Source organism: Buceros rhinoceros, unplaced genomic scaffold (assembly GCF_000710305.1).
Source record: "Buceros rhinoceros silvestris isolate BGI_N320 unplaced genomic scaffold, ASM71030v1 scaffold30009, whole genome shotgun sequence".
Taxonomy (NCBI): Eukaryota; Metazoa; Chordata; class Aves; order Bucerotiformes; family Bucerotidae; genus Buceros; species Buceros rhinoceros.
Genome location: NW_010430217.1, coordinates 250 through 13,787, shown reverse-complemented (window position 1 = coordinate 13,787; position 13,538 = coordinate 250). Strand labels below are relative to the sequence as shown.

Here is a 13,538-nt window from a genome sequence, read left to right as displayed (position 1 = left end):
TTCTGTGGTGTGAACTGGAAGTATCATTATCTAAAACCAAGCCTGTATTTTCTGATTCCCAATCCAGTTGTCATCTCTCAGCTGCACATTTCTCCGGCATCTTTTCTAGCATACTGGAAATGTTCAGCTGTATCAGAGTGATATGACATTCTTGAATGGAAAGGTCTTGATTTTTATGAAGGCAGCTGAATCTAATTAAAAGAGAAATATAAGAAAAAATACATTGAAAATGAGAGAAGGCAATTACTGTATTACCCTCCAGTAAGTCAGTTTTTAAAAGGTTTCAGAAAAAACATTTGCATTTATCTGGAAAGAGGGGGTTTGTTGCTGCTTTTTTTTCCCCAGAATGACGAGTGTTGTTATTTTTTTCCACACTTGTTCAGAAGTTATCAGTCTTCATTTAATCACTGTTTTATGTTGCCTCAGTTTGCTGAGTTTTTACCTCATTTACTCAAGTATTTTTTTTTTAGTTGTGCTGTATGTTGCTTTCTCATGTGTGGTGGCTCATTAGAATTTAAAACTATTGTTCTTGGTGCCCAGTCCTGCACATTGTATGAAATACACTGTGAACTTTAGGTTGAATGAAAAGCATCAAAGCTGTGTATGCTAGGAAATATGTTAGGGTCAAGTATGTTATTACTTGTGGTGTTGCAGAATCCTAACGTATTGACAGGCTAAGATGGTGTTCATGGCAGATTCTTTGAAAAACATATTAAATTCCTTTTGCAAATTGTGCCATGCAGTAGTTGTTTTGTCAGTCCGCATTAGGTAATTGCTTCTAATGGCTGACTTCACATCAAGTAGTAAAGTAGACAGACGGTGGATGCTTTTAGTTCTCCCATTTTTTTTTCAAATTTAAACTTTAAGTCAGTAAATACTTCCATTTATGTTGTTTATGTTATCTAGAGCGTGCTAGTGAAAGCATCCATCAACTAAAATATGCCTTGGAGGAAAGGCAGTTTGCCGAGGGTGAAGGTCAAGTTGGACTTGACCAGTCCTCTGTGGACAAGGACACTGATGACGTGGACAGTGGGAATGCAGCTTGGCAGGAACTGCAACACAGTCACGCAGGTAAGATTACTCCAAAAGCAAGCAGTTTAAAACATGTTAGAAATTATTACAATTTAAATGAAAAAAGTAAGTATGTTTTTGGTAATAATGTTGGGTTTTTTTATCTCATTCTAGTTAATCAACTTAAAATTTTGTTGCAACATCAAGAAAGAATGGAAAGTGAAGTCCCTCCATCAAGGAAGAAGATGTTGTTCTGTGTATGTTTCTTCTTGTTTCTTTTGTGTTGTTTGAATGAGCAGCATGATGAGGTCAATTTTCTAGTATCCAGGAAAAAAAGTCAGCACCATATCATTCTTGTAGTCTGAATTATAGGAGATTCCTGAGGCTATGGCCAGAACTTGGTATGGCCTTCACTGCCTACTTTTGATTTATACTAAGCAAGAAAAGCAACTCTCTGCTGTCAAATTTGAGGTAGAAGCAGAACAATCTAGAGCATATATTCCTGCTGTGTTGCTTTGAGCCTGTATAATAAATCTAGCTCTACTGTTCTGACATGGAGAAAGTTCACCTTCTGTGAGTGTTCTAAAATTCACAGGTTTAGTCTGGTTGTCCTGCAAGATACTTCTGTTTTGTGTTGATGCAGGATAGAATTGGTGTTTTGTAGCTCAAGGGAACAGTGCATGATCGGTTGACCTTGACATGACATGAATTAGTATCACTTTGTATTTAGCCTTTGGAGAGGAAGCGTCTTTTAACACATCTTTGTCTAAGTTTTCTGCTTATACTGGGAAATTTTAGTAGAGTGGAAAAATTCAGAGCATGGGATACTTTTTCAAAGAAATGTGATAGTGCTTTCAGGGTGTGCATTAAAGGGTGATGAAATAAACAGAAAAGATGGGAATTTACTGTATTGATAGGGCATTGTCTCTTTTCTTCCTTTTGAAGTTTTCAGTGGAAGGGATTCTGTGAAGTGGTGGCCATATTCTCCTTTTCAGTGTCCTCCATCTGCTTTCTAATCAGGATCTGAAAGTGTTCTGAAGACAGACCAAGTGTAAAGCTCAAAAAAATGTGGAAGTACGAAAGTGCACACACATCAAAAAAAACCCCCTCAAAAATATGAGCTTGTCTGGTAGTTTTCTGGACAATGCAGAAATGCTTCTTGTATAAGAAGAATCAGATTTCCCAAAGGTCAAGGAAAACAAATGTAGATTATGAGTAACCTTGACCTTTTGCTTGGAATTATGCAGAAATACCTGATGACTACGGAATAGTAGGTGACCGCATGTGTCTAGCTAAATATAGTATTTCAAAGAAAGTATACTGTTTAGTAAATCTTGCAGTGTTTCGTATGTGTAAATAACATCATCTTTACAAAATTCCCTTCCCCTGCCCATTGATAAAAGTTGCAACAGACATCAAATGAGTATGTCTTGTCTTTGATTACACCCAGATGGTTGAGCAGGGATTTGCCTTTTACTCTCTACCTCATCACCTGAAGTCAAGGACCAGCAAGACTGCTTCATGCAACAACTGCCATTCTACAAGCCGGGTCTTGGCTAACCTAACTGCACCCAGCCTGGGTTCCTGACACTGTTACAGCTGGAGTTCCTATGACAGATTCCCACTGTTTCTTGCCAGTTTACAGAGCAGGAGATTTTTAGACTGCTAGCAGGAGTGTCTCTAGTTCTGGGGTTTAGAGGCTTGAAATTTGAGTCATTCTGGAAAAGCGCAGGGTGGGCCAAATTATTTGAGATGTTGGCAAAACTGTTTGTCACTGTGTATAATGCTGGGCTCTAAAGCTGCCAAGTATTTATAAACCTTTGTGTTTATATAGGAAACTTTTCAATGTTAAGAATGCAAATGTAAACAGCATTTCTGAGACTCAGGCATAAATGTTTGGTAACTCATACTGATCAGATGTGTCTTTCAGTTCTGATTTTAATATATTTTAATTTAAATATATGCATTCCCTGTCCTCTATTCTTTCACCCTATAACATGTTATATTATCAGAATATTAAAGAAAAATCCCCAAATTATTTTATAATAAATTGACAACAATTCCATAGTAGAAAAAAGTAAAAAAATAAATCACAAATGATCTACTAGGTATTTGCCCCATGAAAGGGCAGGTAGAGTCTTTTAAATAAAGAAATATCCCAGTGACAGTGCTCTGAGTTAATTAGTTAAGAAGTCTGCTGGTGCTCTTCCGTTGGGAAAATATACTACATGTTATTTTCCTTTTAGTGAAACCATTCTTTAACATTCTTGTATATATTACAGTGATGCTTCTCAAGTTTCTCGGGTTAAACTTTAGCACTGTTGTCCAGTGAAAAACAATTTGAATAGAAGTGGAGTTTTTCACATTTTTGAATGCTGCTGTGGTGTAATCTTTTCAGGGAGGTGGCTGGAGGCCTCAGCTTCAAGATGTCTCTTATACTTTCAGAAATTAGGGAAGGATGAATAGCAGCCAGAGGAACAGAATGATGAGTTACAAATATTATCAGTGCTATATTATATCTACGTTAACAACCATGACTAATTTTTTAAAAACTTTAAAAATTTGAGATTAACAGACTTTAAAGCAAGGTGAGTTCTGAGAGAGAATGTGGAACTTAAGTGCTCAGAGCCAGGCAGAATACAGTGCAAAGTTGAAGTTCCCTCTGAATGTTTTTCTAGATGGTTCTGGAAAACCCTCCATTTGTCTCAGCAATTGTAGCTCCAGATTGCTCAAGAGTCCTCCCTTTAATCCAGCCAATACTTAAACTGGGTATAATATGACAGGAAGGCTTTTGTTGCTAGAAACCTTCACCTCATGCTGGTTAGTGAATTTTCTGTCTTGAAAGGTTGGACAGGGAAACGTAATACCTTTTTGAGGAAAAAAACCATCGATTGTTGGAAGAAGCTGTTGATAACTCATAGATGTAATAGCTAGCCATTAGTAGTTTGGGTATTTTGTTTGTTTTTTTTTAATGGTGTATGTTTCAAAAGTAATATTTAAAAACAAAGATATAGGTTTCTGAATCTTTTAGTAGATTTAGGGGTCCAGCTGTTCACTTAGTTCCTGGAAATAATTTCTATGATCCTTAAGACTTTAAGTGTATTTGAGAAGCATATAACGGAATATTTTTGCACAAAAAGATGTGTTTCTGACACAAGATCAGAGATATTAGAATTGTATCAGTTTCAAAACTAGCTACAAATCAGCATAAAGATGCTGGTTTTCATCCATAGTAGTGAACTAATGCTAGAAATATATCTGCTGTTTGTCTGGGAGGGACCTATAAACATCTCAGTGTGCATTTTGTATCCTTACCAGAAAAGAATACAAAGAAAGGAATTGTACTCTTTTACAGATGTGAATAAAATTTTGCAGTAAATTGGTGAAAAATGCAGACATCTTTTGTATAAGAGCATATATGTTCTACTTAGAGGCATGTCCCGGTTTGACTATCTTAATTTTAATTATTAAAACCCCAAACTAAACCAAAGCACTGTGGCTTGCATTGATAGGTTTTTCTCTTAAGTTCAGGAATTAAAATAGTTAATTTATGTCAACTAGCATTAGACTGTACATAAAATTCTTTCAGTAGATGAAATTTGCAATATAAAATACCAAACTAAGTAATAAACTAATATTGAAATACGTAAAGGGAATGTGTGAGGATCTGATAGCAGCTTATTTATTTAAATTTGAAAGTAGGAACTCAAATATTTTTGTTTCTTTGTAGACTAACATATTTATGCTTAAATCTGTTACTCCATTACATATTTTAAAGTATGCAATACTTCATTAGAACTAAACAAATTATTACATTGTAAAAAAATTGTGAAATATACTCTAAATCCTTTTTATTAGACTGACAAGGACTGTTGCTAAATAGAGTCAGAGATGCTAGAGTTGTCAGGATACTTTAGTAATATTTTCTTATGTTCTTTATCTGTACTGTATTCTTAGGAGTAAATGCTGTAACATAATGATTGTTTTTCACATTTGGTAAGACGTTTAATCCCTCTTTAAATTGTGGTCAGCAAGGCACAGATGTAATTGTTTAGTTTGAATGGGCAGTAACTTCTTTAACTAGTTATTTGTGAGGCTATAAAAAATTTTAGCCCTTTATAGGGTCTTCAGAAAGGTTTTGTGTTTTTTTGGTTTTTTTTTTTAGAATTGTCTTTTAAAATACCAATAGGCAAGTTATTTGATAAATGTAGTATCTATTACACATTTCCCTGCATTTCTGTGGAGGTATTAAAATTGCAGATGTAGTTGTGTTTCTGTAGCAATTGTGTTTCCATAGCAATGAACGTTTGGAGGAGTTGCCTTATGTTTGCCTAAAATGGTTTATACACTTAAATAGCAGTATGAATTTCTTTTACAAATCGGTTTGTGGATATGATTTAATCTTGCTTTATAGATGTCATTAATCAAGCAGCTGTACTTTTTTACAGAAGTGAAATATTTACTTTTTGTACTGAAGAATTTAAGTTCTTAATGTTTCTCCCTTCCTCATGATCGAGTACTTGGTGACTTTTTACTAAGTGTACTTAGTATTTTTTGTACAAGCAATGTGTTACTGCAATAAATGGAAAGGTGGAAAATAACACATTCTATTCTTTACTTCCTTCAGAAATCCCCAGAAGCTGCAACTGGAGACTTACCAGCCCTTTCTGATCTTGTTCCTATAATCAATGATCAGTCACAGTACATTAACCATTTAGAAGCAGAAGTGAAGTTTTGCAAGGTATTAGACAACATATTTCACCTCTTAAAACTCCGGTCCCTTAAATACTAAGAATTGCTTTAAGAACAGATTACACTTAGTCTTGACATTGATCGTTTTCATGACCAAAACTGAGCCAAACGCAGTTCACTAAACACTGAGCTTTAGCATGTGTCTTGGTGCCTGTGTAGCACCTAAGGATCTTCAAAGACAGTTCTATGTTCTATTACAGGTACAAGAAAGCAATATTTGAAGGAAGTTATATGGAAATTCAAGCTGCAAAAATGCAAAATCTGTCTTTTGATTATTCTCATTCTCTCTAAAAGAGTTAAAATAGTTAAGAATATTAATCTGGAGCTTTGGTCTGAAGATGTGTTTAAGTGTTGACATTTGTCTCAAGGAACCTTTTACATGTAGTTCCTGTGTCCTCCAGGAGGAATTGTCTGGGATGAAAAATCAAGTACAAGTAGTTGTACTTGAAAACAAGGAGCTCCATCAGAAACTGAAATTCTTAACTGCAGAACATATTCTGAGAGAACAAACTCTTCTAGATGCCTCAGTAAGTTTTTATTTTTCTGTTGTTTTAATCTGTTCAGGGACCTTTATAAAGAAGGCTGTCTAGATAGCTATCTAGAAAACTAAATTTTAGTAAAAATTTAATGAGTTTGTAAGCGTGTATTTCTGTGGATAACATCATTATTGTAGGTTGCCAACCTAATTAACTTGTTTATTGATTCTTATATTCTACTATAATGAAAATTTTAATATTCAATACTTACATAATTAACATCTGCTTTTTTAAAAAAAATACTAACAGCCTACATAATTCTAACTGAAGCATTAATATTTTTATTTTAGGGAAATGCTCAGAACTCCTGGACTGTAGGTGGTAAAGACTGTAGCATTCATCAGCCTGTGACCTTATCACCAGCACATAACAAAGACCAGGCTTTTGTTACAGCAGCTGCTGGAGAAATAGAAAAATGGCATGTAGAACTGGTTGGTATTAACTTTCTTGCAGCGTCATACCTTTGTAAAACCTTTTGGAGCTTTGTGGGTGCTGCTGTTCTGGTAATTAATTTTGTAACATACACTGGAGGAGTTTTGGTTGACTGAACCTTAATCTAAGGTCAAATTTTATTCTCTTAAACTTCATCTTCTCATTATACCCTAATTAATATTATTATCCACTTAGACACAGGTGGCAGCTTGTGTCTACAGATGTTGACTTTGTAGAGATAGGACGTTCTTGAAACAAGGCATATCAGTGATGGCTCCACTGTACTGTGGAGATTTTTAACAGTAACACAACATACAAGCAGGTGGGAACTAGCTGTGAAATTTAGGTAGCGCTCCAGAGCTTGCCTGGAGAAGCACAGGCTCAGTAAGATACAAAAGTAGTTTTGGGCAATCTGTTTTCCCTAAACTGAATTATCCATTTTGTGCTTTTCAGAAATACAGAGGAGTCCTAGTGATTCAGAGATGATGTTGTCTCTACCTTGGTTTTTTTTAGTTTAGGAAGATGTTCTTAATTTTTTTCTCTCAATTAATCAGATAGCATTGCTATCTTTTGGGGAAGAAATGCTTAACTGAAAGTTTTGATGCATGTTTTTTATGCATGTGCATATGTGTACTGTGGAATTTAAGGGGTAATTTAATTCTGCAAGATAATTATATGTATTTATTAATCTTTCCCAGTAAAATGTGTTTTTGTTTGTTTTGTGCATCATCTAGAGCTGAAAACTTTTTCAGTGATCCCCAATGCCTGCAGTTGTTTGAAAGCCAGATTTTACAGTAATCACACTTTTACTTCATCTTTCATATTTAAAGCAAGACACTCATACTGATGGTGAATTCTTTCTAAGTGTCATAGTGAGCTAAATTTCTGGTGCTTTATCTGGCTTATCACTATTGTATTTAACATCGACATAGTTGATCTGTGTACCTAGTTTTTCATATGCATAGGCTGTCTACTTGAAGTTCTTTAGGATTCTTCTTAATTCTGCTGGCTTGTGGGAGACTAAGAGCAAACTCGAGACAAGATCATCAATTTGTGTAAATCATTGTAGGGGGCTGCAGCTGGAGTTGAAGCATTTTACCATATGAGGATCTGGCAAAATGTATAGAAATAAGAAAACAGGAGGGTGTTAATTTTGGAGACTTTCACAAGCATGAAATATTTAGATTTCTCTGACACTAGTGTTTTGATAAGATTATATCTTCAGGGAAAAAGAATTAATTTGGCTAATGTCTAGATTTATTTATGAAGAGGGTATTATGAAGAAAGCAAAAGACACTTCTGTTCTCCCATCTTTTCTAAAGGAGAAACTAAAACTTCTTTATCAAGAGAAAATTGATATCCGTGATGCTCAAATACAGTCTCTAAGGTAAAGTGAAATGTTTAAATTTTTTCCTTAGAATTGTTAATAAATTATCACTTCATATCAACATGAACCACTCTTAATTTGAAGTTAAGAGAATGTCTGAATGTCATGTTTTCTGATAGTGTCCCTGAAAGTTGGTTTTACATTGTTTTCTCAAATGTAAATGTATCAAAATTAAATATACTGCTAGTATATAGCAATATTAGCAATACATAAATTTTAAAAATTCAATTGCATTATTGTATTTATAGAAATTCCAACTTGACATAAAATGTCTTTATCCTTTTCCCCCTTTTTCTTTATAGAAACATCATGTCTGTTAAGGTAGACCAATTGAAATAAAGAGAAGTTAAAACATTAACTTCTATGAGCTCTTTTATAATTATCTTTCTTCCACTAATACTTTTATATCTCAAGTTTTAGAAATCTTAAGCAGCCATATAGATTAGGCCACATAATGATTTTGGAGCAGGAAAACATAGTTTTGAAGCGTGCAGGCAGCGTTTCCAGTCATGTAACCTGCATATCTTTAAACACAAAAATACTTGAAAATAAATCCTTATGTACTCCTCAACATACTAAGGATTCAAAATGAGTAGAAAACTATTGAAAAACAGGTAGAGGCAACCAGTTTATGGTTTGGTTTTCAGGAGTAAGCTTCCCTCTCTATATCACACCTATATTTGTGATACTGCTACTGAATCTATTTTTCCTTAAGTAATTGTGGTATCCCATATCTCAAAAATTGTATTTTTTTGCATGTGTGTTTAAAGAATTACTGGTAGGGAGACAAGTTAAGTATGCCCTCTGCAGTGGTGAAATCTTAAACATCCAAAGCCAGTTGTGCCAGGGAAAGTAAAGGAGGGTCTTAAATTTCAGCTACGTAATCCATTCCACCGTGCCCCGCCCCGCCACCACCACCCCCCCATCACCCCCACTTGGCTTTGAGTCTTATGTATACTCAGAAATACACATTGGAGGCTAAAATAGCCTGAAAATTTCCACAGGTATATTATTTAGCCTCTTGATTTCTTCTAAGAGGCATGATTTTTCAAACTGTAAGTTCTGTAAAGCATTGAACATTTGCTAAATTTTAATTAAAGTGAGAAATTTTATCACTTTCATGTGGACTATCCTTGTTTTTAACTTCGAGCATGAATTTATGTAGAACTTGCTGCCTTCTGTCCAAGATTTCTCAACAATAGGTCCATAGTACCATGGCTGGGTAATGATATATGCAGAGCAAATTCCGATCAGGTTATAGTGGATTATATTTAATAGACCAACTACTAAAATTGGAAAAAGTGCACAGATTTCCCAGATGGAAATAAGCATGCATGCATGCAGTGTACATAGCATGTGCACAGTAAATCTAATGCAGCCAGAATGTGTCAGACTTACTATGTGTATGCTGCCCAGATGGCCTGCATAACAAACCAAAAGTTTTGGATTCATTGCACAATTTGTCAAATTGATCTATATGTGCACAGTGTGTGTTTGTCTGGAACTTCCCGATACCAGCATTCCTTCTGCTTGCACTCTTCCTGGCCTGACAGATGCTTGGAAATTATGGAGAAAATTATTCAGAGCACCTGGTAAAAAATTTCAGAGACAAGTTTAAAACTTAGCCTGTTTTTCTGAAGACATGGTTGACCCCAAGCTTATCTGTATTGCTGAGTCAGAGCAAATGTGCTGAATACATCTGGATTTTGTCTGGTGAGCTTAGGGACCTTTCACTTTATACTGTAACTTTACAGATGATTTGAGAGTAGAGAAGAAATGTGAAGTTAATGATATTATTAGTAAGAACAGAAGAACTGCTATATAGATAGAATTATAGAATTCTTTGGTTTGTAAGGGATCTTTAAAGGTCATCTTGTCTAACCTCCCTGCAGTGATCAGGGACATCTTCAAATAGATCAGCTTGCTCAGAGCCCTGTCCAACCTCACCTTGAATGTTTCCAAGGATGGGGCATCTACCACCTCTCTGGGCAACCTGTGCCAGTGTTTCACCACCCTCATTGTAAAAAATTTATTGCTTATATCTAGTCTAAATCTCCCCTCTTTTAGTTTAAAACCAACACTCCTTGTCCTGATGCTAAAAAGTTTGTGTCCACCTTTCTTATAGCCTCCTTTAAGTACAGAAAGGCTGCTATAACGTCTCCATGGAGACCTTAGGTCTCCTTAGGGTGTTGAAATATTTATATAGCTGGTAGGGTTTCTTGCTCATGAATCTTTTACTCTGTTCAGACAGTATGTAAGCCTACAAGTTTTATCTAATAATTTTCTGTGTAACTTCACTATTTTATGATACTACAGAGGGAAGGAACAAATTAATATAATTTTTGTTTGTCTATTAAAAATTCGATTAGGCAGTTCAACTATTATTTCTGTGTTAAAGTCTTCCTTAGCCTACTGAAATGTGTAAAATACTATTCATTACAGAGATTCTTACAGTTCTTTTTAGATTACATCTGTAATTACACATTGCATATCAATACAGCTTGTAGAAATGTTTGATTGCTCAAATAATATTGTTTTATTTCTTCTTTCTAGAAAAGAGCTTTCAGAGTCTCAGAAGGTCTGCAAAGATTTGGAAGGAAGGCTAAAACACCAGAAGTCACTCATTTCAGCCACTAATTCTAGCCGAGTTGGTGGTCTGTGTCTGAAATGTGCACAACATGAGGCAGTTCTTGCACAGACTCATTCTAATGTTCACATGCAGACCATCGAGAGAGTAACAAAGTAGGTTTTGGTAGGTTTTACTGTCTCATTGATAGTAGGGTTGCTTATATTAAACCATGTAAGTCTCAGTATGTTGGGTAGCATTCATAGAGAGATGTGCCCTTACAGAACAATGGACTCGCAAGTTGAAGTTACAATGCTAAAATCAATGGCAGAACACGAGCATAGGTCCTAGCCACTTTGAAATCTGTGGTGGGTTTGCTATTTATTTCAACTGGGAAAGAATGTTAGTCACTATCTTGTAATTACAATACCTTGAGCTCTCCAGATAATCAGGCTGTTGATAGTCTGTTTCCTGCACTTCTTGTACAAACAAACCCTTCACTTTGTCAGAACAAATATTATGGAGTGCATGTATTTTGACTGATTATTTCTCACAAAAGTTCCTCGTCTTTCTACAATTGGAGGTTTTTCTGGCTCAACTTTATACTTACATTTAGGAAATTTATAGGATACATCAGCAGTGTAATCCTTTTTTTTTTTTTTTTTCCATTGAGTTTGCTTAGTAGGCCAAGTATTTGGGATAGGATACATTGCTCCTCCCTAACTACAGTAAGTCAGGGAAAAAAATTCTTTTGGATAAAAATTAATGAAATTATTTGCTGCAGCCTTTTTTTTTTTAATTGTAGCTTTTATTTAAATTATTATAATACTCAGCTATAGTATAATTCAGAAATCCTAACAGCATTAAATTATTTTCTTAAATTCTGTTAGTCAATCATCTTCAAAAATCTTTCCCTTTCTACTTGCTAGTAATAGTGATAGGATACTGCAGCTTTCTCAAAGTTAATTAAAACAGACCTGGATTTATTGTCAGTTATCAGAAGCTTAGGATTTCTGAAGTTTTAGAATAAGCCTCCTGGAAATGAGGTAGTGGGTCAATTAAAAGCAAAAAGACTGAAGTAACACAGTACATTTAGTCTGTTAAATGGCTATTATCTCTATGTATTAGATGGCTGTTGCCAGGACTTACATGTTTTTCTGTTGTCAAGCCCAAGAATTTTCTAGGAAACCTATCTGTTGCTGAAAAGCCGTGTTTCAAAATCTGCTTTTGTAAGAGAAGTGATTATTTGTCACAGACACTGGAAAATGTGAACAAACTATAAATCAGTACATTCTGTCACCTTGTGTTATAGTGCAGTTTGAAACAAAAGATTTGAACAGACCTATTTCTCTTTCTTAAATGATTATTTCAGTTTGAGATTTTAAAAAATCTGAAAGCTGCGTTTTCCTGTGATGCAAATTATTAAAAACAAAGATATTTCAGTAGGGGTTTTCAAAGGGACTTTGTCCAAATCTTGTTGAAATGAAATTTCAGAATATGACTGCTAGTTCTCTGGGAAATATAATAGTATTACTATTCCACACAACATAAAGAAAAAAACCCAAGCAAACCCAAGCACAAAAGTTTTCAGCCAGATTCTGTAGTTGCACCTAAAACACAGGCAATTATACTCACTTTAAAAGCTCTCAGTGTATCAAAATAATGAGAAGTTGAAGTTACATATTAGAGTTTTACCAGCGTGCTTCACCCTTTGGTTTAGAACTCAGTTTCTTAGTTAACGGAAGTTCAGAGGGGATGTAGAATCTAGAAGTCTTGCAGTGTAGTTTAGTTCCATTTGCACTGAAAGGCTACTAATTTTCATTTGTTATACTTTGTAATGTAAATTACTTGTTGAACTTAACCCTTTTATTTTTTCTCCCTCTTTTACATTTGATGATGGTGTAATCTCTTACTGCTTCAATCTCTTTTCTTCAGAAATGAGCCTTTTTGGTTTTTTAGCGTGGATCCCCATTCTGTAATGCTGACAGAATGTTGCTCTTCAATATATTAATGACTTGAGCTCTGCCCTCATTACTGGAAGTTTTACTAGTGATCCGCTCCTTTGAACTGAAGGACTGGTCATCAAGCAAATGATACTTTTAATACCTGCCAAGCAAGCAGTATGCTGTCTTTCACTCCTAACCCATGTTTGTTTTAGTCTTGCTTCACTTACCACTCTTATGTCTTTCATCTGTTAACATTTTCTATTTGATAGACGTCTTGGTTTTTTTTCTTGTGAGAGAAGATGTAGAAGAAATACCTGTTTCTTCTTCATATACAGAGAAAGAGATGACTTGATGGATGTAATTGCTTCACTGAGACGAAACATGAAAGAGATACAGCAAAAAGAATCTAATGCTTGTGAGCGAGTTAAACAAGTTGTGCAAATGGCAGAAGAGGCCAATTTAGAAAAAACAAAGGTAAATAGCCTTTCAGTATACAGATCTACTGGAAATGTTAATTAGTTTTCATGCTAATGAGAGAATACCACATAGGAACTTCATCACATATTGATGTATCAGATTTAAAAGGATTGTTCTGTGTGACTATTACTGAGCAGTAACATGAACTCCATATTTACATTCTAAAATTCTCAGCAAGGCTGTAGGTTGTTTTGCATTCTTAGGCCATCATTTAAATTGTGATGTAGTTTCACAGCTAGGAGATAGAAATTGAATGGTAGAATTTTCAAAGGCATCCATGATGTGTAGAAGGATAATTCTTACCACATTTCTGAGCTACTCTGGAAAAATACTTAAAATGCCTGTGAAAGACTCTTTCCTCAGATGAGTGCAGTGCAAGCACTGATAAGCTAATACAACTCTTTGAAGATGAGAAGTCCTGTCTGATGCTA

The 13,538-nt window shown here is 34.9% G+C and overlaps 1 protein-coding gene across 1 annotated transcript; it reads left to right on the top strand.

Moving 5' to 3' along the window:
* Positions 1 to 906: 906 nt before the first annotated feature.
* LOC104499458 (serologically defined colon cancer antigen 8 homolog) lies at positions 907 to 13,119 on the top strand (the record flags this gene model as incomplete). The annotated part of the gene is made up of 8 exons (XM_010142966.1): positions 907 to 1,071; positions 1,186 to 1,268; positions 5,639 to 5,752; positions 6,165 to 6,290; positions 6,590 to 6,730; positions 8,054 to 8,118; positions 10,672 to 10,860; positions 12,966 to 13,119. Coding segments are annotated over 8 exons (1,037 nt in total), but the record flags the coding sequence as incomplete, so codon positions are not given.
* Positions 13,120 to 13,538: the final 419 nt, after the last annotated feature.